This window comes from Oncorhynchus mykiss, chromosome 1, assembly GCF_057628025.1.
Source record: "Oncorhynchus mykiss isolate SJ-2025 chromosome 1, ASM5762802v1, whole genome shotgun sequence".
NCBI classification, from domain to species: domain Eukaryota; kingdom Metazoa; phylum Chordata; class Actinopteri; order Salmoniformes; family Salmonidae; genus Oncorhynchus; species Oncorhynchus mykiss.
Genome location: NC_143022.1, coordinates 18,919,795 through 18,945,983, shown reverse-complemented (window position 1 = coordinate 18,945,983; position 26,189 = coordinate 18,919,795). Strand labels below are relative to the sequence as shown.

Here is a 26,189-nt window from a genome sequence, read left to right as displayed (position 1 = left end):
CACGTCACCATGTCACAAGGATGTGTACACATTTCCTAGAAGCTAAAAATGTCCCAGTTCTTCCATGGCCTACATACTCACAAGACATGCCATCAATTGAGCATGTTTGGTATGCGCTGGATCGATGTGTACAACAGCATGTTCCAGTTCCCGCCAATATCCAGCAACTTCACACAGCCATTGAAGAGTGTGACAACATTCCACAGGCCACAATCAACACCCTGATTAACTATGTGAAGATGTACCGCTGCATGAGGCAAATGGTGGTCACACCAGATACTCACTGGTTTTCTGATCCACACCCCTACTTTCTTTTTTTAAAGGAAGCTGTGACCAACAGATGCATATTTGTATCCCCAGTCATGTGAAATCCATAGATTAGGGCCTAATGAATTTATTAAAATGTACTGATTTCCTTACTGTATGAACAGTAACTCAGTAGAATCTTTGAAATTGTTGCATGTATATTTTTCAGTATAGATTTTACAACCAAACCAAAAATTACAAAGCTGGAACTAGAGCACCCATGGGAAAACTGCCCTTTGAATTTCTTAAGAAAAAAAAAGGCACCCAAAGGTTCTGTGCCATGATAATGTAGTTAGGCTAATGATAGGTCAAATAATATTTTATGATGGCTATTCCATGGTCTAAGCATGAGACCAACTGGGTTTGAAAATGTGTCATCTGCACAATTGTTAGCCCGCTAAGCTAAAGCCTATTGGCATTACCTTGGGAGAGAAAACCATTGACATGTTCAGTGTTTATATGTGTGCAAATATATATTTTTGATAAACTAGGGGGGCCAACCTGATTGGGTGTAACAGAATATTCAGGTTTTAGTTGATATAGTAAGTGAAACCTGGTACATTATAATTCCACTGTATTTGTTTTTTGCCCAGACTGTGGCCCTGTCCAGAAACAACACAGCTCCTACCCCTTCATGATTAATGTAAATACAAAATAATTTGATAGGTGTAAGCAACATGGTATTCAATCCAAGCTGATACTAAACATACAGTACATGGTGATACTAGATAATTATTTTTAGCACTAGTATGCCATCTACTGATGCTTGTCTGTCCAAATCATTCACTTCCACAGAGGACTCAGCAGTTTAAATGCATCTTATTGTCAGGTTTTGGGGAAATGAGGCTATTATCTGGCCTAGTAAGTAATTTGTACAACTTAAAGACCACATAGTGTGGTGTTAATCTATTTTTTTTTTTTTAAATGGTTTTAATAATTTTAGTGTAGTACAGGTACGGCAGTGCATGAGTAAGTAGCCTTGCACGAGCCTTGGCTTGTCCAAGCCGGAACAGCTCATAGCCTCTTGCCCTAAGTGCCAAGCAGAGACGCATCAGGTCCCATTTTTACAGTCTTTGGTATGACTTGGCCGGGGATCAAATTCACAAACTTCCAATCTCAGGGTGGCAACACTAACCACAAGGCCACTGAGTTGATGGAAGAATCCGGTAGCCGTAACCAATCCCTAGTAGTTATACTCAAACATATTTAGTGACATTTAAGTTGAAGCATTGATGGCCAAGATGCAGGACAGCAACCAGAGGCAGGATATCTTTTATTTGAAATAAGTTCCTTTCTTTTTGCATAAGTGAAAAATGCACTCAAACAGCCACCTGAGGGAAGTCTACATCTTTAAATAAAAAACAAGCAAAGTGTACATTTTTAGTACAAAATTGTCTTAAAAAATTGCACAGATTGTGTATAATATATATATATATTCATATTTTCCATTTTAAACAAACTTTAAAAGAAAGGCTCAGAAAGTAAACAAAATCCACCAAATGAAAAATAAAAACATTTTCCCTAGAATTTAAAGCTGAGGAAACTTGAGACCCTGTTTTCATTTCTGTATCCAGCATAAATATACATATCCTTATATATATATAATTTTTCCAATCTCTGTGCTATTGTTTGACCAGAAAATCAAAACCTATTGCAAAGTAGTTAAGTCCTACTATAAAACATGGGGGGGAGAAACAAAGGTTGTTTCATTTCAACAGGTTATGCAAAAGTCTTACATCAACTTTTACATCAAGTGACATTGTAACAGAAGTAATTGGAATCCCTGGTTTTATGAGTTCACTTTCTCAAATTGTGTGTATTTGTGTTCCAAAAAACATCAATCCAGAAATCCAGTTTTGCTTATCACCAGAACACATTTCCCTGACATTAGAACTGAGCGCTGTGGCGGTTGGAGACGCTCAGCGCCGGTATGGATGGAAGCCCGTTACGTTGTGATTCTGCACACGAGCAAAAACGGCTGCTGCAGCCTGGGGTCCCACTGCCGGTTGTGCTGTTGGTGCCCCGTAAGAGGCAGTCTGCTGGCTGGGGTCTGCGAAAGTATGCCCAAACCCACTCAGGTCCTGACCATAACCTGTGAGGGTGGGTAGGTGGAGAACAGGGAAGAGAGGTTCATTATCAGGATCGTAAATGGTATTAAGTGAAAGTCCCTTATTTGACCTATAATAAATTCATTGATCATAGTTTCAGGGCCTTCTAATGTTCATGTTAAATATTGTATTCCTTCCATCGTGAGCCTCCATGAACCTACATTCAGAGTTTGGTTAGCCAATTAGGAATGGGCGCTTCCAGTGTAAATCAATTGACTTATAATTGAGGATTCAAAGATGTAATCTGAACTCTTGTGAAAGGCATAAACAAAAGGAAAACAGTATAACAAATACTTAATCAGTTTTCAGTCACACAAGCACACACATTCTTTTTCCAGACACTGGATGGCACCATCTCCCTGCAATCCACTGTAGTCAGAGAAGCAGGGAACTGCATAGACATTCAGTGAAGACAGGTCTGAACAGTTCCAACTCATGTCGGACAGTACAGAATAACAAAAACATTTATGAAATGAAACAATAGAAATGGTATAATACAAGGCTGCAAGAAAGAATTAAGAAGAGCTAATAGCAGAGGGGCTAATATGACCAAAGAAATCAAATATAAATTGGGTATTCGTTCACCAGCCAGAAGTTATTTTTTTCTTCATACAAAAGTCCCTTAGATTATCATCATTCTTTTAGCTGTCATAAGGAGATGGCATATGAAAAATAACAAGTGAATTGACTGCCATCACATTGAATAACAGAGCAAAATAACAGAGAGCAAGAGAAAAAGTAAACAATGTTGAACATAGTACACCACGAACACATTTTGCCAATTAGATCATCCCCCTTTTAACAGCAAAGCTATGCAGAGAGAGAGTGGACAAAGTGAGGACGCAGGTGTTGTTAGTATAACAAACTACAGCTACTACAGGAAATGAGGTGTAACACTGTTAGATGGAATATTCATACCTTGAGATATGGACAAAAATAACTCAACCTCAAGTCAATGAATACTGTAGCTGTATTTTAGTATACTCTAGAACAGTGGTATTCAAAGTCAGGGTCGTGGGGGAACAAAAGGTCATGTGTAGAGATTATTGTATGGAACAATATACAAATGTTTTTGAGAAGGAATTAGAAAATTTATTTATTGGTTTATTTTCATTTTGATAAGAGATGAAAACGAATAGAAGATTATTTGTTGATGTAAAATTTTAACGTTAACCATTTTAAGGCTGTGTCATTATTTGGGGTGGGGTCGTGAGAAATTCTTGGGGGAAACATTGGGTCCACAGAAATTCTGGTGGAAAAAAATGAGGTGCCCGCTGAAAAAGTGACTACCACTGGTCTAGGAGTATGTACTTTGTATGCACAAACATACCAAAGTACATGCAGGGGAAAAGTATGCAAGGGAACATTAAAGTTGCAGTTATGTCTATGTACCGAACTGTACTTTTGGTGGTTGGAAAAGACGATGCTCACACCTACCTGCACTACTTCCTCCCTGCACATCCTGACCATTACTGTGAGAAGGACGCGTTGGTCCGTAGGAAGAGGGCTCCTGAGGGTAGTTACCCAGGCCTATCAGGGAGACGAGGAGACTACGTTGACTGAACCCAGATAGAGAGTCTACTTTACTTTAAAATGGTCCCCTTCTTAGACCTGCCACCTGGGGCTTGGCTTAAATTAACACTTATTACACTCTCTCTGACTGCTGTGAGACTCCTGCTAAAATCAGTGCACACATCCTTATTACACTCTCTCTGACTACTGTGAGACTCCTGCTAAAATCAGTGCACACATCCTTATTACACTCTCTCTGACTACTGTGAGACTCCTGCTAAATCACATACATCTTGAATTAGAAACACATGGGGTAGATGGGCTACTTGCTAATGCCCTTTGCTGCCTGTGGCTATGGTTACTGTACTAAATTATTCTAAAATCAGGCGGCTGACACTAATGGTTAAGAGCAGGATGGGTATGCAAAGCACAAGCATGAAACACCGAACAAGATGGGAATCTCACACCTGACAGTTACAGGGAAATATACAATTTATATAGTCAAATATAAATTATGGTAGAATATAGATATACACACACAGTGACCAGTTTATTAGGTACACCACCCTGTTCACAAAAATGGTTATCTCCTACAGACAGTGAGTCATGTGGCAGTGGCTTGCTATATAAAGCAGGCAGACAGGCATGGGGGCATTCAGTTACTGTTCGATTGAACTTTAGAATTAGCAAAATGAGTGACCTAAGCGACTTTGGGCGTGGCATGATCATTGGTGCCAGTATCTCAGAAGCAGCCGCCCCCTATGGCTTTTAACGCACAACAGTGTCTAAGGTTTACCAATAATAGTGCGACAAACAAGAAAACATCCAGTCAGCGTCAGTCCTGTGGACAAAAACAGCTCCTTGATAAGAGAGGTCGAAGAAGAATGGCAAGAATCATGCAAGCTAACAGGTGGGCCACAAACAGACAAATAATGGAACAGTACAACAGTGGTGTGCAGAAGAGCATCTCGGAACACACAACTTGTCAGTCCTTGTCATGGATGGGCTGTTGCAGCAGACGACCACACCGGGTTCCAATCCTATCAGCTAAAAACAAGAAGCGGCTCCAGTGGGCACGTGATCACCAACATCGGACAATTGAGGAGTGGAAAAACGTTGCCTGGTCCGACGAATCCCGGTTCCTGTTGCGCCATGCGGTCAGGATTTGGCGTAAGCAGCATGAGTCCATGGCCCCATAATGCCTGGTGTCAACGGTACAGCTGGTGGTGGTGTAATGTTGTGGGGAATGTTTCCTGACACACGTTAGGTCCCTTGTTACCAATTGAGCAACATTTGAACGCCACACCTTGTAGAATCCATGCCCCAAAGAATATGGCTGTTCTGGAGGCAAAGAGGGGACAGACCCGGTACTAGATGGATGTACCTAATAAACTGGCCACTGAGTGTATACAGTCTTGAAGAGCTATACACTAAGAGATATTAACAAAGCAATATATCCAAGTCTGTGTCTCCCCATTGTATTTTGTTTACGAAGGATAAATGCCAGTAGGAAATGAGGGGGAACACAGAATGAACTAACTAGGCTACATAAATTAACCTTCCAAACAGCAAGGATTTACCAATGCATTTTGTTTAAAGAGGGAGAGACCTTGTGCAAAAGCCCCGCAATTGATGACAATGCTAGATTTATTGGTACAATAAGTATAATTGGAGAGTGACTGGAAAAATCCTGATACATTTCATAATGATGTATTGCATTGAGTCTTCTCATAACAGCTGTAATCTGTTAGTAGGAAAATATTGGTTTCAGGCCAATTACGCTCAAGAGAAAAATAACATGCAGGATCCATCGACACCAGAGCTCATGCCAGGAGAGAAAAGCCAACCAAGTCAGTGACAAAAAGGGAACAGTTGGCCAAACTGCCTGTCACTTTTGCCAGTAAAATATCTACCTGGTTTATCTGCAGTTTGGTGGGCATTCAAACTCCTCTCAAAAACATTGAGAGGCAGGATGATCTAATTCAAACCTACCATGGGTTACCCATCCCCATTATTCCCCAGCCCCACCTGGAAAAATGCTGAAACGGGTGGCACTGAAGAGTCCTGGGTATGGTGGGACTTCTATAGCATTTCCATGGCCTGGAGGGTATGTATGCAAGCGTGTGTATGCATGTGATGCCATTAAAGCTAAATTGTACCAAAAGGCAAGCTCCTGCTTGTTTGAGGGTTGCAGTAATGAGCTTTGGCAAGGGGGCGGTTGTTGACCCAATAAAGCATCCAACATAATGGATCCATCCAGTACAGGCCATAATAACAGTAGGGTTGAGGGCGGGGCTGAGGAATTCATGGAGGCTCTACTTACCATACTGGCTGTAAGGGAAGTCCGGCTGTCCCGTGGGTGCTTTGCTCATGTCCTGAGTAGGTGTGGTGGCTGGAGCAAACCCCAGCGGCCCTGTTCCTGGAGTTGTGGGCGGGGGCGGCACTCCTTGTGGTGCATACTGGTCACCATGAGGCGTGCCAAAACTGTACCCTAAACCAGTGCCAGATGGAAGAATCATTATAATGTACATTCTGAACTATCAATGATAAAATGTTAATGTCTCGTACAGGTTATCATAATCAAAAGAAACATAACATGATTATTGTAGTAGGAGCTGCAACCCTAGGCATTATAAAATAATATATTGTGAAGACTATATTAACGTTCTTGTGAAGACGACATTAAAATATATTTCAGAACCATAAACGTGTGTGTTACTGTTGGTGTTGCAGCACTGCTATCAATTTATTCAAGACAAAGCTGGCAGTGAAAGTACAATGATTTTCCTCCTTCATTTTCTGATTTAGCTGACTTTCATCAATGCCTGCATATGAAACTCGCAGTGACCTTTCAGAGTTACTTAAGAGGTATTTGTAAATGTGTGTAGACGTTTTTAACAAAGCAAAACACTGTAATCATATTTTGGCCCATAATATTGTTAATCACAATATTTACGATATGAAAACAAAATAATGTATGTAGATGGAAACACTTTTAAAAAAAATGACAATACAGCACAGCTACTGACCAAACTGAGGTGGTGTACTGTATCCCTGTTGAGCGTAGGCCTGAGGTGCCCCAAACCCCCCCGCCGGGGCCGCTGTGACGAGGAATGCGTTGAATGGCGAGGGGGGCTGTGCGGGAGCTCCACGACCCGCAGATAAAGGGGGCCCGTACCCACCTGAGACAGAACACAACGTATAGTTACGTATATACATACACACATGATGACAGGTGTCTATTGCTACATGTTCAGTCCCAGATATACCCTAGATGAAACCCACTGTCAGCAGACACTGCATATTAGACAATATTTTCAACATGGGGAGAACCGTGTCAAAAATAACAAAAATGCAACTTGTATATGAATGTGGTGCATTCTAGAACTCGAGCATTAAAGCTACAATAGCACTTGCTTGACCTAAGATACAGGAACACCGCTGGGATTGTTTGGGGGTTGGTTGTATGATACATGACAAGCGAGGGTGAAGAGAGGTAAGAATCATTAAGCCCATTATCTGTCTTGAGAGGGAAATGAGCAGAGTGACCTCAGCCATTACAGCTGACACCGTGATAACACTGGTGCTTAACGGACAATAACTAATTGGTCAATATGGAAAATACAAAGTGCAAGGCAATGTCTATGTCGCAATACTTTCTTGATAAGTTAACTGTCACACAAGACTATTTACTATTTAAAAAAGCAAGTTAGTGAGATATCTGAAATGTTCAAGTGATTCAAGGACAAAACATACCCAAGGGCTGGCCTGTAGACACCCAAACTCCTTCAAAGAGAAAATAGTTGACAGTTTATTTATGCTGGCACAAAACCAATCTCGCAATATGTAATTGGTAACTGTGGTACTGTTGTCAGTAAGTTGACCATTCCTAAAAGTTACATTTCAGCGCTGACCCAGAAATACAATGTTATAACATAAGGCATCAGACATTGTAACAGTTTCCAATGCTATCTTTCTTCTAGTTATAAAATAATGTAATGTTCCTGGTCTGAGAGATCGAGCCGTGCCTGGCTGGTCTCCCACTCACCCGGAGGCCCATAACTCTGCTGCCAGCCTTGGGCAGGCTGTGCCGACCAACCATTGGCTGCACTCAGGATGCCTCTGGGTCCCCATTGGTTAGGTCCAAGCTGGCCAGGAGCGTTGCTGTCCCGAGGTTCAGCCTTTTTCACTTCCACCTGGACAAAGGACAAGGAGGGCACACATTGCAAGACCAGTAATTTATCTTCAAAATCCCTTCCTTATCTAAACTCACCCATTACTAATATTTATCTTTAACATATCAGCTTGAGAGGGTTTCAGTTTTACATCTTATCTGAGCCAACACTGCTGCCTAATACAGATAAAAAGTTGCTTAACAATATGTTTCTCAGGTATTTCAGTCACAATAAGGTTTTGATACATCAATTTATACAATTGATTTAAAATGGTGCTAAAAACGTCATGAAAACTACAGTACAACTGGTCTACCTGAGAAACATAGAATTCCTATTTACTGTTTTTTTTATGCCCTTTAATTTTTATAAAAACATCTAATGGAAGGTCAAGACTTACCTTTCCCGGGCTAACGCTTAAATAATCTCAATTATGTTTAACTTGGAGTAGAATTTCAGAGGGAAATGGATGTAGAAAGAAATGTGTATCATATCTATCAGAATAAGAGGTACAACATGCAGACAATAGAAATGGATAGTCATAAGTCAATATAGAAATGAATCTTCATACTGTGTCAGATAATGGAGAAAATGGCAATGTTGCTTAATTGACTAATACCCATCTGATTTGCTCATCTCAGACAGAATAGAAGTACCTGGTATTGGACTGGTCTAACGTTCAATGAGGTTGAAAAGCCTGTTCTTTTAACATGCCAGATGGCTTGTGAGGCTACCAGCCATTATCTGCCCTAAAAAAAAAAAATTGTAGCGTCACTTGCTGTAGCTAGCCAGCAACAGAGATACCAGCAGTTTACCAGAGCGAAAAATGGGTTTAAAACTAGGGGGGAGACTAGATAGAAATAGACTAGGCTCTATAGAGGTTGAGTTATTGAGGTCACCTTGCATGAGGAAAACGAATCGCAATTCTTCCCCTGCTTTAAGGTGGTGCTACCTTCTTTGGCTCCCCTTCTCTGTCGACCTAATTACAGGCACGTTTCCATGAGTGCCCCCCGCCTAGCCTATAGCGCAGATACCTGGGTCCTCTCCCTCGGGCATCGCGGCTGGAGTGATGGATACCACGACTTCGGTACACTCCCCAACAGCAGACCTGGGATTTGTGCCACAGTTTGATGTGCTCCACTTTCTAATTTTATCACTTTTATTCCCCTAAGTCCCAGCCTAAGGTAATGTCAACTCAAGAAAAATATCTCAAGTCGAGCCCCAATTCCTGCTGGAAATCAGGACAAAGTCAAGGAGAGTCGGTATGAGTACAGCACAATGTAGGTAGGGTCTCATATATCAATCATGAACAGACATGGCTTTAGTTTGTACATTTAACGAGGTCAGAATGGGTTAAACTATGAATACATTTGTAAATAAGTAAAAAATGTCTGTGTGGCCATTTAATGTTCTCTTTCAATAAAATAAAAAGTATCCTCGTTTGGGGGGGGATCGGAGTGCTGAACTCAATTTTTTCCAAATGTTTAAAATGTATTTTGTCAAGATAATTACATCTGTAAGAGAGGATGTCTCAGAAGTAGCTAAGCTAAAGTGTTTTGTTAAAACTATAAATGATGAATGACTGGGCATAAATAAATACAAATTAAAAAACTCTGCTGGTATCACAGAACTGTGGCTTTAGGCACCCAATTAGCTAAGAAATCTCCATTGGGAGAAATTATTGAATGAATAGGGGCTTCAACTAGCCCTTGAAAAAGACCCACCCATTTTGGTTGTCAGAATTGATCAACACAGTATGGAGATTCTTAAACTGAGGTCACTTAATTGAGGTTGTTTCACTTTTTAACAAGTTGAATAGGAAATATATCAAATAGCTCAAAAAGTAAGTGACCTGCCAACAAAATAAGAAAAAAATAACTGAACAAGACCAATCCTTTAGGTGATTTCGTTGTGGTAAAATACACACTTATCTCCAGGGGTGAAAGTAAGCCGGTAAGTCTTCCCGGCAAAAGAAAGTGGACTTACACCGTACCGGTAAAACATGAGCCTATCACAATAATTAAAACAAAATGTCAAGAAAACTGTATGCTTTTACAACATTTATCATAACCGCATGTCAGCCGGATGAAAAATTAGCGAACGGACTTGAAAATGGGTGGAATACAGGCCTACGATGCAAATACGGTGGTTCAACGAGAACACTGACATTTTTATAAGTCAGATGACTGGCTGAGACCGACACGCACAGAAAGCAGTAGACATCAATTCAGGCTACAAGTGTAGGCATAATGATAGCTTAATGTCATTACATGTTTGGTGTTTTAAAGGGATAGTTTGGCTATGTGGCCCTTTATCATCATCTTCCTTTTGGCTATGTGGCCCTTTATCATCTTCTTCCCGAGTCTGATGAACTTGTGGATATAATTTTTTATGTATGGTGGTGTTCGATTTGATTGACACCCTTGATACAGATTAACAATTCTTTTTTTATTATTATTTATTTTTTTAAACATTCGTTTATACTAATACAATTGCCCAGAGAAATAGATATAGTTGAACAAGTCATACTTTTTTTCCTCACAAAAAGGTAGCGGTCAAAATATATGACACCCCTTTTTTCTCAATACCTCACCTTGCGAGGATAACAGCACAGAGCCAATTACCAATTTCTTCATGTGTGCTTGGGGTTAATGTCTTGCCAGAAGATCCACTTGCGGACAAGTTTCAGTCTCCTGGAAGAGGCAACCAAGTTTTTGGATAAAATGTCCTGGTACTGGGTAAAGTTCATGAAGCCGTTGACCTTAACAAGGGCCCCAGGTCCAGTGGAAGTAAAATAAGGTGAATTATTGAAAGGTATTGAAAACAGGGCTGTCAATTTTTACACTTTTTTAAAAACAATTTATGATTGTCAAACAAAATCTTTCTCTGAGCAACAATTAGCATAAAATAATATAATTTCCCAATTTTTTTCTATACAATAACTCAGTATTTTAATTATTTATTTTATAGTTATTTTTACTCATCTTTATCAAGGGAAACAATAATTTCAGACACTGTATCCGCGTTCAGTATGAAGGTAGAGGTAGTTTCGCGAGCCAACACTAACTAGCATTAGCACAATGACTGGAAGTCTACAGGAAAAGCTAGCATATGTTTGACAATCAGATTGAAAACATCATGACTGGTTGTGTTTATGCTACATGAAAAGGTAATACATATTAATTTAGTAAAATTAGAGATCCTATTAAATGAATAGGGATTCTATACATAATTCTATGATCAGGCCCTTGTAATCGCCTGCAAACATATGAGATCCCGTACCGGGAAGAAATAAAAATCTACTTTCACCCCTGCTTATCTACCATTATATGCTCCAAAACTGGCAACTTGAATCTCAAATGCCAGAGTAAGTATTGTATTTGAAGTAAGATATGGAATATCTTTAACAACCTAAAGGAGAGGTCAAAATAAACAAAGCCTTGGGCGACTACAGGAGTTGTACATAATATTTCAGAGGGGAGACCAAGTCTTTTTTGCAACAAGTACAAGGCCAACCAGGCCATTGAAAGGTTGCAGTCAAGAAAAAAAATAGTGCCCTGATCTTTAGGAAAATATTTGGAGTACCACATTTCCATAATCTTCAACCGTGTCATTATCACATGAAGTTTACAGGAGCTTTAGGCCTTCATGAAAGAGTAACCAACCTCATTGGTGGCCCCTGGAAATAAGAGCTGTAACTCCAAAGGTAACAGCGCCAAACAATGCTTCCCGTCGCCCAAGCCTCTGTTTGATCTTGAGGGTAAAATAAAACTACAACTACACACTTTTTTGCCCATGATGTCGTGAAAATGCATGTTGACAGCCTGGTCCACTGATTGTTCGGCCTCGAAAGTAATAAATCCAAAACCTAGCCAACGACCAAGAGTGAATCAAGGTAGCAGGGTGTTGTGACAACACAAGATGAAGAACAGTATTGGGGTCAGCAAGACAGGGATCCATCAAGATTGAGCTGGAGGCTCCTGGGGCTTGGATGATGTCGCTGACTTGCAGCAATACACAAGTTGAAGTTTGGGGGCTGAGGCACTTTTATCATCCAATAAACTTTGCACCAATCCTCTCCATGCTAACTCTTAAAAATATTTTTTGAATACTTCTAACATAGCAAAGTAAATGTAAGTAACATTTGCTTGTACTGCATTCATGCATTATATAGGGGATTGAAAATGTAATTTATATACAACTTTAATATATTTACATGCAGTGCAGTCAGTGGAACTGCCGAGGAATATAAAAACTATAGATTTTATGACACATTTGAGTGGTTTCAAAGCATTCATTTCTATACTGGATTCCAATTTGACCTGTGCTATTGATGTGACTTCATGCAGTTTCATCCAAACCCCACCTTGATCTGCCCCTTGGTATATTTCTGTGCAGCACAAACTGGCAGCATCCAATGTTAATGCATAACAAAAAATGGAGAAACAGAAACTGTACAATGTCTAAAGATTTCTCCAAGCTTTCCCAAATTTGGTTTTATGTTTTGAGTCAGCCAGGATAAGCCTAAATGGAAAATTACAATATTACTTACAACAGCAACACAAAGATATAGGCCATTTTGTCTTCCGAATGTGTAAGTAATAACTAATGATGCTGTCAAGAGTTTACATGGGGGATAAACAAAGTTCCCTTCAAAACAAGGAGAAAAACCCCGCTGTGTGAGGATTCAACACTTACTATATAAAACAAAAACAGTGAAATTAAGTAGCAAACCAACAAAGACTTGATAAAGGATTGATGGTGAATCCTCTGGTAGCTTTACATTGAAATAGACAAAGTCTAACATAGACCCTAGGTTATTCTCACACCCTTTAAGCACAATGACTACAGTCTCTTCATGATATGAAAAAGAGCTCTAGCTGAACTTATGGATATACAGCACTGTAATTTAGCATAGCCATACCATCTTTGATTCAACTGTACATTTAGAAGGCAAACATTGGCAAATGTCCTGGTTCTGATAAGGTCTAAGGGGAGTACACATCTAAGGCTCTAAAAAACTTTTCAGAGTTTGCAGTAGCAAAAGCACACAACACTGAACCAGTTTCATTTTGATAAATGTATACCAGTGGCAGAATTGGGTTGTGAGAACATCTCCACTGAGGGGCCTAACCTGATTCCAATTCAATGTCCTTTGAGACAAAATAGATTTTGAAACCTCTAATTACATGTCAAGCCTTCCCAAGCCGCCTGATCTACAACTAAAAATACCATCCATCGATGACCTGTCCTTAATCTAGATTCAAAACTTAGTTTAAGCATTTAGAGACATATTGGTAACATTCAAGTCGAACATTTGCTGCAAACTGAAAGCCGCAAACATTCCTAGAAAATATATATTTTTAAATAATACAAGTTTCAAAACATCCTAGGTCCTTCTTAGCGCAACAAAACTCAGTTCATATGATGAATCTAAACTTTGTATACACCCCAAATTGACAGCCTGCACATTCCATTTGGGGATTTTACATCTGGCCTGTACCTCTGTGATACCACTCAGTACACAATAACCTAAAGGAGAAAAGACAAATCTTAAGAGACACCATTAATCACATTCAAACCATTCACAAGAAGGAGAAGAGAGAAAGAAAAATAGAAAGGGCTTACTTACAAAAATACTTAACTTTCTACATATGGGAAAACACGTAATATATATATATATATATTTTTAGATATATCAGACATGTCTAAATTAAACAAAAGAAAACTTAGTTCAATGCCGGACTTTAAAAGTATTTTATTAAAAGAAAAGTCTGGATATTATCCTTGATTATCTTTAAGGTTATTGCTGCGTATCATCGTGTAAATTCAGATGACAAACTATTCTGTTGGTCTCCCCAAAGAGATCAATGGATTCTGAAGGAGAAGAGGGGGAATAAATTATGGAAGTCATTCATGACCACTGCATCATTGCTATGTAGGACAAGTGCAAAAGAAACAGCTCTGAGCAAACAGACCAAACTAATGTATATTTAAACTGTTCTGAGAAAACTGACCAGACTAAACAACATCAACCCGTGCTTGTCTTGTCATTCTAACTGTCAACTAATTTAAACAGAATGAGTAAGGACTTCCACTTAAAGCACGTGTCAAACTCATTGTTCCACAGACGGCTGAGTGGCTGTGGGTTTTCGCAATACCCTTGTACTCAATTCATCAATCATGGTCACTAATTAGTAAAGAACCCCCCTCACCTGGTTGTCTGTCTTAATTGACAGGAAAAACTAAAACCCTGTAGACACTCGGCCCACCGAGGAATGAGTTGAACACCCCTGACTTAAAGGGATACTTTGGGATTTTGGCAATGCGCCCTTTTATCTACTTCCCAGAGTCAGATTAACTTGTGGATACCATTTGTATGTCTCTGTGTCCGGTATGAAGGAAGTTAGAGGTAGTTTTGCAGAATCCTCTGCATAATTGTGCTTGTTTACTATCAATACACTGGTGAAGCTCTGCTATTTCAACATTTAAGTCAAACTAAACGAGGAATGTTAGCACTTAGTGGGGCAAAAAAGTATTTAGTCAGCCATCAATTGTGCAAGTTCTCCCACTTAAAAAGATGAGAGAGGCTTGTAATTTTCATCATAGGTACACTTCAACTATGACAGACAAAATGAGAAAAAAAATCCAGAAAATCACATTGTAGGCTTTTTAATGAATTTATTTGCAAATTATGGTGGAAAATAAGTATTTGGTCACCTACAAACAAGCAAGATTTCTGGCTCTTACAGACCTGTAACTTCTTTAAGAGGCTCCTCTGTCCTCCACTCGTTACCTGTATTAATGGCACCTGTTTGAATTTGTTATCAGTATAAAAGACACCTGTCCACAACCTCAAACAGTCACACTCCAAACTCCACTATGGCCAAGACCAACGAGCTGTCAAAGGACACCAGAAACAAAATTGTAGACCTGCACCAGGCTGGGAAGACAATCTGCAATAGGTAAGCAGCTTGGTTTGAAGAAATCAACTGTGGGAGCAATTATTAGGAAATGGAAGACATACAAGACCACTGATAATCTCCCTCGATCTGGGGCTCCACGCAAGATCTCACCCCGTGGGGTCAAAATGATCACAAGAACGGTGAGCAAAAATCCCAGAACCACACGGGGGGACCTAGTGAATGACCTGCAGAGAGCTGGGACCAAAGTAACAAAGCCTACCATCAGTAACACACTACGCCGCCAAGGACTCAAATCCTGCAGTGCCAGACGTGTCCCCCTGCTTAAGCCAGTACATGTCCAGGCCCGTCTGAAGTTTGCTAGAGAGCATTTGGATGATCCAGAAGAAGATTGGGAGAATGGGGAGATGGAACCAAAATATAACTTTTTGTCCTCCTTTGGAGGACAAAGAATGCTGAGTTGCATCCAAAGAACACCATACCTACTGTGAAGCATGGGGGTGGAAACATCATGCTTTGCGGCTGTTTTTCTGCAAAGGGACCAGGACGACTGATCCGTGTAAAGGAAAGAATGAATGGGGCCATGTATCGTGAGATTTTGAGTGAAAACCTCCTTCCATCAGCAAGGGCATTGAAGATGAAACGTGGCTGGGTCTTTCAGCATGGCAATGATCCCAAACACACCGCCCGGGCAACGATGGAGTGACTTCATAAGAAGCATTTCAAGGTCCTGGAGTGGCCTAGCCAGTCTCCAGATCTCAACCCCATAGAAAATCTTTGGAGGGAGTTGAAAGTCTGTGTTGCCCAGAAAGAGCCCCAAAACATCACTGCTCTAGAGGAGATCTGCATGGAGGAATGGGCCAAAATACCAGCAACAGTGTGTGAAAACCTTGTGAAGACTTACAGAAAATGTTTGACCTATGTCATTGTCAACAAAGGGTATATAACAAAGTATTGAGATAAACTTTTGTTATTGACCAAATGCTTATTTTCCACCATAATTTGCAAATAAATTCATTAAAAATCCTACAATGTGATTTTCTGGATTTTTTTCCCTCATTTTGTCTGTCATAGTTGAAGTGTACCTATGATGAAAATTACAGGCCTCTCATGTTTTTATGTGGGAGAACTTGCACAATTGGTGGCTGACTACTTTTTTGCCCCACTGTATGTCAAAGAATATTAAAAAGTTTGAAATGAGACCCAAAATCTATTCACACATCCTGAATAACAAAAAACAATAAACCTTCATCGCAATAAGCTTATTTCAAACTACATGTATTTCTATAGCATGTTAACATGTTCCTAATAGAACTAAAACGTCTACACAGGCAGCCCAATTTTGATATTCTTTCCACCAAATTGGTCTTTTGACCAATCAGACGGGCTCTTTAGCCAATAATAGGGCAAAAGATCAGAATTAGGCTACCTGTGTAAATGCAGTCTATATGCATCAGAAGCTGATTCTGTCACACAAAGTCAAGGGAAGATGTCTTAAATGAATGCCAACGTCATTCAACTTTCTCACCATGTAAACAGGTCTGCATGGGGAAAGTTCAATGGTTAAGGATGAAAAAAATGTTCCACCACAAGACACAGGGGGTATAGTTATAATTGAGGGTGGGTGGGGGTGAGGGGGAATGAATGCGCTTATCCTATTTGGGTCAGAATAGTTTGTCATGAGATTTAGAGATGGGAGGTATGGAAGAGAAAAACGAGATCAGCTTTTACCTCGGGGCCTCTGTTTCTCCGCGTCATAGATCATTACCACCTCTGTGACCTTGGATTACACAAAGGAGAACATGGGCTGCATTAGGATTCAGACCACTAGTATTGCCATAGCATGCATCACTCAGTTGGAACCATAGAATTAGGAATTAGGATACGAATTTAATAGGCTCTCTATGGTTTAAACACTGACACGTTCTATATCCTCAAATTGATAGCATTTTAACAGAAAAGTATGTTTTTCCTGTGTTCTTCCAAGAAGCAGTTCCTGTATTGGATCCTGGTAACTGTTTTAGGTATAAAACAAATGTATAAAGCTATACAATACAGTATACACCATCTTAACAGGACTCACCACTCCAAATCTATTGAAATATTCCCGGAGTTCTGGTTCACCACAGTTATGGGGGATTCCGCCGACAAATATCTTCTTTGATTTATTGCTGTCAGCTTTGCTGCCCTTCTGAAACAAAGAATGGGGTCTCAAAGCCAGATCGAGAATCACACTGAAGACGAGGCAATTCACCATCATCTAGCTAGACAGTCGAGAAGAAATTAGCTTCTCTCTCCTTTTGCCCTGGGGTATAAATGTCACGGCGATGCAAACACTAGTCCACACAGATCAGGGTGCACTAGTGCCTTCGCTTCAGCGTTACTGAGACAAGCTATTTCAGGATTGCAGCGTAATTCATTTTTACAGAATCACTTAGTCTAACAATTACTTGGAAATAATTACATTTTAAGCTCCTTAGCAGAAGTCATGTTAACAGCAATAAGCCTCAGTGTGACAGACGCGATTTCTAGAGGCAGATAGGACCCAGCTTATCAAAGGACAAAAAGGATCCAATTCAATCCATTCTACCCAGGCTTGGTGCCCTATTTCTGTAGAGGACATACAGTACCTAGCCTCCACGAAACGAAATACGCTCCTTACCCAGCCGTCCTTAGTTCGTACTTTTTCAGGTTGCATTCCTCTGGGAGTACATGGCTTGGGGTCAATCTAAAGGCAAAGGATGAAATCTCAGCCTTCAATGAAAAAGCACCTTCAAATGTTCCCTCCAATTTATCAGGTGAATTAGACTACTCAATAAGGCCACATACAAATGGAATAAATTAAATATGTGCAATACAATTAACTGTACAATAAATCACAATTTAATTGCAAGAAAATAACCTTTATTATAGCAAAATGGTCATGTTCATATTGCTGCATATAAAACGCACTGTCTGCAGTTAATTATCTGTTAAATGTTGTTAAGCATCTGAACAGGCAACATTCAGCCTGTTTTGCATATAGCTCATCAGAACAGTCCAGGGATGTCCTTCAGAGAGCCAGTCTTTTGTTTTCTGAAGATGCCAGCGCGCGCTATGGGTTCACTATTACTTCATTAGCTCTGTGTAATACTTTACTGAAAAAAGTCCCCATTCCCATGCAGTGCTTAATCCTTATCTCACACTTCACAAAGGGCATCATTGGAAAGACACGTATTTCACACTCACATTTCTGCCATCGAGATTATGGGGTTTGGTCTCCAGTACAGTCCGGACACAGTTGGGGTCTTTGAATTTGACAAAACCAAAGCCCCGGGACTGATTTGTGGTTTTGTCCTTCATGATGACACAATCAACTACTTCCCCATACTGCGAGAAATAGTTTCTCAAAGTTTCTGATAGAAAAGAGGACATTGACATGAGTCGGACGACGCCATTACAGAATCCTTTAGGGATATATACAAAGCCTAGTGTCCTGACATTATGGGTAATGTGTTTAAAAGTTCACTGGATGCAAAGCATGAACAATACATTTACATTACAGGCATGTATCTTTGGAGGCATGGCATAGAGGTTTCAACAAGTAAGAGTCATATCATTCACATTGAAAGCCCCCCCACACACACAAGGTAATCCCATGGAAGGACAAACAGAAATACATAGTACTGTGGCTACTGCTCATAACTTCAGAAAACACTGTCAGAGTGAAGAGTGTGGTGCAAAGACACACACTGTCTAATTAAGCATGATACAGAGAAGGGCTCTGAATGCCTGTGGCTAAAGAAAAACTATTGTAAAGCTACTAGGTCTGAGCAATTATGAGAAAAGCCTGCATGTGTGGTTTAACTGCAATACATGATAACATGCTACCCTTTGGGTACTCCAGAACAACATTTCCATGCAGACACTTTCATGTTCAAGCACAACACTATCTGCATTGCAATACACCTAATATTGACAGGTTGGTAATTAGACAGCTGACTCACCCTGTGTTGTACTCCAGTCCAAGCCACCCACAAACAGTTTCCTATAAAATTTAGAAAAAAGACGTCCTTTGAGGACACTTGAGATGGTCCATCATTCCGTGGACACAATAAACCAGTCTCAAATGGTTTTGTGGCGTTAATGTGTGACTATTAGTTGTGCGACTGTGCCACATAACTATACTTTTTATGCAACCTTACAATAGCTTGAGTTGTATTTGAGCGGGTGTTTCTATAGGTAGCTGATGTTTCGTATCAACACAAAACGTCCTAACGTTAGTCCTACGCGTGGCTCATTATGCATAGCTATGAACCCTAGGTACTTTCTATTAAAAGGCTGGAATATAGAGGATGACTTGTTTAGCCCCGACAACACTTCAGGTCTTTTTTTGTTTTATTCCTACTGCGACGTATCCAGTGCAGGCTAAAATAAGCCAGACATGAGAGACGTTAGCTAGCTAAAATAAATTATCCTTGCTGGATATTGAAAATAGCGTTAACTGCACATCGATCTAGGCTAGCTACATATGACATTATACTCTTATCAGCTGTATGCCGACATTCAAAACTAGGGAAGATATCATAGCCTCAACTATAATTTCGTATGGATAATTTAGATAGATCAAACCAACATTATCCAAATCCTCTCAATCCAATGCCCGCTAAATGTCCTGAAAGAGTCCTCTATCAAGTTCATCAAGTGAGTAACAGCGCAATAAAACTCGCGCCAGCTACAATTGAAGACGTTGGCTAGCTAACGTTAGCTAGTTGGCTCTAATATTTTTTGGGGGGAAATCTGTTAATCTGTCAACTTCAATCAAACTTCTACCATCACACTCAAAATAAAATTGGCAACAACTAACGTAAACATGAAGATAGCAAAGCTTCGACCCCTGATGGTGCGGTGCCCACATTTTTACCACACAATAGCTAACGTTAGCTAAATACAGTAGCTTGCTAGTTAGCCGCTAACATTGTAGCTGCTGACTCGTTTCAGTTTCTATTTAGCTAGGTGGTTTGTTAGCTAAATAGTTGAGTTTTTCCAATTAATTATTCAATGACAACTTGAAAAGTAATGTTTAAATGGTATCTAAACCAATGTCATGCGTTTCCAAATTATTAGCTTGTAGTAGCTAGGCTAAAGTCAACTAACGTTCGTTTACTATCTAGATGGCTACCAGTACATATACTTAACAAAATGCTAACTAATGTAGCTAGCTGAGTAAAACTGGTGATGCGGGTGAGATCTACCACAGTAATAATTCATTCAAGTTAAAAAATGTATATAGCTATTTAACTAATTGTCATTAATTATATGGAGATCACATCTTACCCAACTTCATCTCCGGCTAAGTTGCTGTTCATTTCTAGACTAGTGTGCAGGGAACTGGTGTGCTGTCACCGGTTCGGTGTATTGCTTCAGTAGCTACTACCGCCCCTCTACTGTAGCTACTGTACTGATACCAGAGGAAGGTCACTCTGCTTTTGGTTCAAACTGAATCTGCGCAATGACGACATGTTTGCCACGGGGCCACCTGCCAGGGGTAAAAAAATAAAATAAAAAAAACGAACAGTTCTGGGATATGTAGTTGAAATTCAAGATGTAGTCTCTTTATTGACAAATTCGATCAGAAAATAAAATAATACTGCCCCGCACAGGCACATACACTGAGTGCATACCCTTGACCATGGACCAAGGAGATAGGATGGGTGACTTTGTAAGCCAACTAGCCTGCACAAAATAAGCAGCCTGGTTATTTTGTTCCAGTAGGTCAGGAGCTACATTTTTCACAAGGACCACTTTTACAATAGTTTTTAGTTTGTTTTCTATGAGTGCAGATTATTGTGTAGTAGGCCTAGATCTACATCAATCAGGGGTGCAGATTTAGTTGATCAAGTCTTGACTCTCCAAGATGACCATCTTGTATCACACTCAGTATGCTTTCATTGCTCCTTGATCTGATTGACAATGACAGCATTATCATCAAAGAGTTCACTGCCACTTGCAACCATTGCTACGCAGGTGACTGATTATACCTCTGACATATTACAGTGGTCAACATGGTCTTGCACTTTGACGGCCATTGACTTGGCTCTGAAGGGTTGACATAATGATATACATTGAACAAAAATATAAATGCAACACACAACAATTTCTAAGATTTGACTGAGTAACATTTCAAATAAGGAAATAAATCAATTGAAATAAATTCATTCGGCCCTAATCTATGGATTTAACATGATTGGGAATACAAATATTTGTTGGTCACAGATACACTACATGGTCAAAAGTATATGGACACAATTAGTGGATTTGGCTATTTCAGCCACACTCATTGCTGACAGGTGTATAAAATCGAGCACACAGCCATGCAATCTCCATAGACAAACATTGTCAGTATAATGGCCCGTACTACCGTGGCTTTAAGCATGGTATCTTCATTTTTATTTTGTATTTTTATTTAACCATTATTTAACTAAGCGTCTGTAGTGAAGCCTCAAGCACTGCGATGCAGTGCCTTAGACCGCTGCACCACTCAATGATTTTCACATTACTTGTGTTCCATTTCAGACAGTGATCGGTGTTTTGAATTAATTTAGTAGTAATTGACACACTCAAACACACCGCAAACAGGCCTTTAAGGATTAGGTAGTCAAACAATAATAATAATGTAAACCTTCACTGTTATTACCTGCATACAAGTCTATGTAGGCCTAATTACTGTATTTCAAATAAATAGAATATCTCTGGTGTGGACTTCAGGGGACTGGTTTATGATTAGGTGTTAACAATACGTTTTTCTCAGTGTTAGTCAATGGCAGCCTAAAAACTCCCACCAATGATTTATTCACTTCCTATGATTTGTTTACTCCCTTACAGTTGGACAGGCGGTATAGGAGCATGAGGTCTGATACCAACAGCCTCAGAGACAGTTTCTATCTACAAGCCATAAGACTGCTGAATAGGGTTGCACATTTTGGGGAATATTCAGAGGTGGACATTTTCTGTGGGAATTAACGGGAATATATGGGAATTAACTCTCATCAGACTCTGAGGTCTCATCTTCACTGTCACTTTCCATCCTTGTTGACGATGGCTCGTTGTCAGGCTCAAAAAGCCTAAAATTTGCCCGGATGGCCACCAATTCCTCAACCCTTGTATTGGTCAGCCTATTGCGTGCTTTGGTGTATGTGTTCCCAAACAAGGACCAGTTGCGCTCTGAGGCGGCTGATGTTGGTGGGATTTGGAGGATGATGGAGGCAACAGGGGAAAGAGCCTCAGATCCACAAAATCCCTTCCACCAGGTGGCTGATGAGATATGTTGGCACGACTGTCATATTGCATCTCCATCCCAAAGCCCTTGCTTGGAAGTGTACTTTGCCAGACTGCCAAGACCCTTCCTCTCATCCAGGCCAAGATGGCGAGGCACGGTAGTGATGACACCATAGGCCTTGTTGATCTCTGCGCCAGACAGGATGCTCTTGCCAGCATACTTGGGGTCCAACATGTACGTACTGTAGCGGCGTGTATGGGCTTCAGGCAGAAGTCTTCACCCTCTTTGATGTATTTTAGAACTGCAGTTTCCTCTGCTTGGAGCAACAGTGAAGTGGGCAGGGCAGTACAGATTTTCTCTCTTACATCTGCAAGCAGAGTCTGGACATCAGACAGGATGGCATTGTCTCCCTCAATCCGTGCAATGGCTACTGCTATGGGTTTCAGGAGTTTCAGGCTGCTTACCACTCTCTCCCAAAATACATAATCAAGGAGGATCCTCTTGATGGAGCTGTCCATGTCGACAGACTGTGATATGGCCATTTCTTGGAGAGACTCCTTCCCCTCCAGGAGACTGCCAAACACTATGATAACACCACCCCAAAGGGTGTTGGTGGGCAGCTTAAATGTGGTGCTCTTATTCTTCTCACTTTGCTTGGTGAGGTAGATTGCTGCTATAACTTGATGACCCTTCACATACCTAACCATTTCTTTGGCTCTCTTGTAGAGTGTATCCATTGTTTTCAGTGCCATGATGTCCTTTAGGAGCAGATTCAATGCATGAGAAGCACAGGCAATGGGTGTGATGTGAGGGTAGGACTCCTCCACTTTAGACCAAGCAGCCTTCATGTTCACAGCATTGTCTGTCACCAGTGCAAATACCTTCTGTGGTCCAAGGTCATTGATGACTGCTTTCAGCTCATCTGCAATGTAGAGACCGGTGTGTCTGTTGGCCCTTGTGTCTGTGCTCTTGTAGAATACTGGTTGAGGGGTGGAGATGATGTAGTTAATTATTCCTTGCCCACGAACATTCGACCACCCATCAGAGATTATTGCAATACAGTCTGCTTTCTCTATGATTTGGTTGACCTTCACTTGAACTCTGTTGAACTCTGCATCCAGCAAATTAGTAGATAAAGCATATCTGATTGGAGGGGTGTATGCTGGGCGAAGAACATTCAGAAATCTCTTTCAATACACATTGCCTTTGAGCATCAGAGGTGAACCAGTTGCATACACAGCTCGAGCCAGACATTCATCAGCATTTCACTAACTACGTTCCTCCATTGAGTCAAAAACACTTCTGATTCCAGAAAGACCATGAGCTGTTGCTATCGATAAGGTGTCTGATTCATCATTTTCCCCTCGAATAGAAGTAGCGGGACTTTTGTCAGAGGTTTCTTGTTGTGAGCGCTGAGGGAACTTTATACACTTGGCCAGATGATTCTGCATCCTTGTTGCATTCTTCACATATGATTTGGCACAGTATTTGCAAATGTACACAGCTTTTCCTTCTACATTAGCTGCAGTGAAATGTCTCTACACATCAGATAGTGCCCGTGGCATTTTCCTGAAAGATTAGAACAAATTTTGGAAAACTCTAATACAATTCCATGTACAGATAAATAGTTAAGCAGTTAGATTAAACAACTCCTTTGTAAAAAAACATTTTTTTATTAAATGTATGGAAACCGGTGAATTAACACCCCTCAGTTAGCTGGCTCAAGCAGCTAAAATCCACATGGTAGCAAAAACTAAGTAGCAGAAATTGTTAACAAGTTAGAAATGATTTAAACACACTTTCCTGTAGGCTACTAGTTAACAAAAAATCATGTATGTCATATAAAATATATTCACCCCAACCAGTATTGTAATCAAAACTTAACAGAAAGCATGTAGTTCATGGCTCAGACAGTGTAGTAGTGTGGGCTCAAATAGCATCTCATTAGTGTGCAAGACCTTGAGAATCAGCTGTACATGTGATGGAAGAGTGCACAACACATGTGATAGAAGAATACACTGTGCATGCAGAGGGTTGCAATTCCATTGAATTGGGGATTGTTCAACCAAAATATGCCACAATACCTAGAATTGCCTTGTGTATCCCACAAAAACAGGTTCACTTTTATAAGCTAACTTTTTTAAATGAATTTAAGCAAAATTCCCCAAATTCCTGGGCTTAATTTACCATGGGAAAATTTCCTGAAATTTCCCGCAAAGTTTCAGACATTCAGTACACACATCCATCCATACACACATGTTTATTTTTTTATTTTTTATTTCACCTTTATTTAACCAGGTAGGCTAGTTGAGAACAAGTTCTCATTTGCAACTGCGACCTGGCCAAGATAAAGCATAGCAGTGTGAACAGACAACACAGAGTTACACATGGAGTAAACAATTAACAAGTCAATAACACAGTAGAAAAAAAAGGAGAGTCTATATACATTGTGTGCAAAAGGCATGAGGAGGTAGACGAATAATTACAATTTTGCAGATTAACACTGGAGTGATAAATGATCAGATGGTCATGTACAGGTAGAGATATTGGTGTGCAAAAGAGCAGAAAAGTAAATAAATAAAAACAGTATGGGGATGAGGTAGGTATAATTGGGTGGGCTATTTACCGATAGACTATGTACAGCTGCAGCGATCGGTTAGCTGCTCAGATAGCAGATGTTTGAAGTTGGTGAGGGAGATAAAAGTCTCCAACTTCAGCGATTTTTGCAATTCGTTCCAGTCACAGGCAGCAGAGAACTGGAACGAAAGGTGGCCAAATTAGGTGTTGGCTTTAGGGATGATCAGTGAGATACACCTGCTGGAGTGCGTGCTACGGGTGGGTGTTGCCATCGTGACCAGTGAACTGAGATAAGGCGGAGCTTTACCTAGCATGGACTTGTAGATGACCTGGAGCCAGTGGGTCTGGCGACGAATATGTAGCGAGGGCCAGCCGACTAGAACATACAGGTCGCAGTGGTGGGTGGTATAAGGTGCTTTAGTGACAAAACGGATGGCACTGTGATAAACTGCATCCAGTTTGCTGAGTAGACTGTTGGAAGTTATTTTGTAGATGACATCGCCGAAGTCGAGGATCGGTAGGATAGTCAGTTTTACTAGGGTAATTTTGGCGGCGTGAGTGAAGGAGGCTTTGTTGCGGAATAGAAAGCCGACTCTAGATTTGATTTTCGATTGGAGATGTTTGATATGAGTCTGGAAGGAGAGTTTACAGTCTAGCCAGACACCTAGGTACTTATACAGTGCCTTGCGAAAGTATTCGGCCCCCTTGAACTTTGCGACCTTTTGCCACATTTCAGGCTTCAAACATAAAGATATAAAACTGTATTTTTTTGTGAAGAATCAACAACAAGTGGGACACAATCATGAAGTGGAACGACATTTATTGGATATTTCAAACTTTTTTAACAAATCAAAAACTGAAAAATTGGGCGTGCAAAATTATTCAGCCCCCTTAAGTTAATACTTTGTAGCGCCACCTTTTGCTGCGATTACAGCTGTAAGTCGCTTGGGGTATGTCTCTATCAGTTTTGCATATCGAGAGACTGAAATGTTTTCCCATTCCTCCTTGCAAAACAGCTCGAGCTCAGTGAGGTTGGATGGAGAGCATTTGTGAACAGCAGTTTTCAGTTCTTTCCACAGATTCTCGATTGGATTCAGGTCTGGACTTTGACTTGGCCACCTGGATATGTTTATTTTTGAACCATTCCATTGTAGATTTTGCTTTATGTTTTGGATCATTGTCTTGTTGGAAGACAAATCTCCGTCCCAGTCTCAGGTCTTTTGCAGACTCCATCAGGTTTTCTTCCAGAATGGTCCTGTATTTGGCTCCATCCATCTTCCCGTCAACTTTAACCATCTTCCCTGTCCCTGCTGAAGAAAAGCAGGCCCAAACC

The 26,189-nt window shown here is 40.4% G+C and overlaps 1 protein-coding gene across 7 annotated transcripts; it reads right to left on the bottom strand.

The window, feature by feature from the left end:
* Nucleotides 1-1,562: 1,562 nt before the first annotated feature.
* On the bottom strand, nt 1,563-20,514 carry dazap1 (DAZ associated protein 1). 7 transcript variants are annotated; one of them, XM_090195566.1, is made up of 14 exons: nt 20,338-20,514; nt 19,008-19,048; nt 18,250-18,416; nt 17,684-17,749; nt 17,105-17,212; nt 16,753-16,801; nt 11,884-11,966; nt 7,975-8,122; nt 7,683-7,712; nt 6,956-7,108; nt 6,250-6,417; nt 3,852-3,944; nt 2,736-2,805; nt 1,563-2,398 (listed from the first exon to the last, which is right to left on the bottom strand). In XM_090195566.1, the coding sequence occupies exons 1-14, from the start codon at nt 20,367-20,369 to the stop codon at nt 2,194-2,196; spliced, it is 1,413 nt and encodes a 470-aa protein (XP_090051692.1). In that variant the 5' UTR covers nt 20,370-20,514; the 3' UTR covers nt 1,563-2,193. The 7 variants fall into 7 exon arrangements, with proteins under 7 accessions (XP_090051692.1, XP_021427084.1, XP_021427164.1 ...); XM_021571409.3 differs by lacking the exon at nt 2,736-2,805; XM_021571489.3 differs by lacking the exon at nt 2,736-2,805 and having other exon boundaries at nt 17,105-17,209; nt 20,338-20,501.
* Between the last annotated feature and the right edge of the window lie 5,675 nt (nt 20,515-26,189).

Coding starts and splice junctions, on each gene's coding strand:
- dazap1 (XM_090195566.1), bottom strand. CDS start 20,369: ATGAACAGCAACTTAGCCGGAGATGAAGTTGG. Junction 17,750..18,249: donor ATAATCTCGATGGCAGAAAT/GTGAGTGTGAAA, acceptor CTTTGCCTTTAG/ATTGACCCCAAGCCATGTAC. Junction 6,418..6,955: donor CAGTACACCACCTCAGTTTG/GTCAGTAGCTGT, acceptor GCACTGGTTTAG/GGTACAGTTTTGGCACGCCT.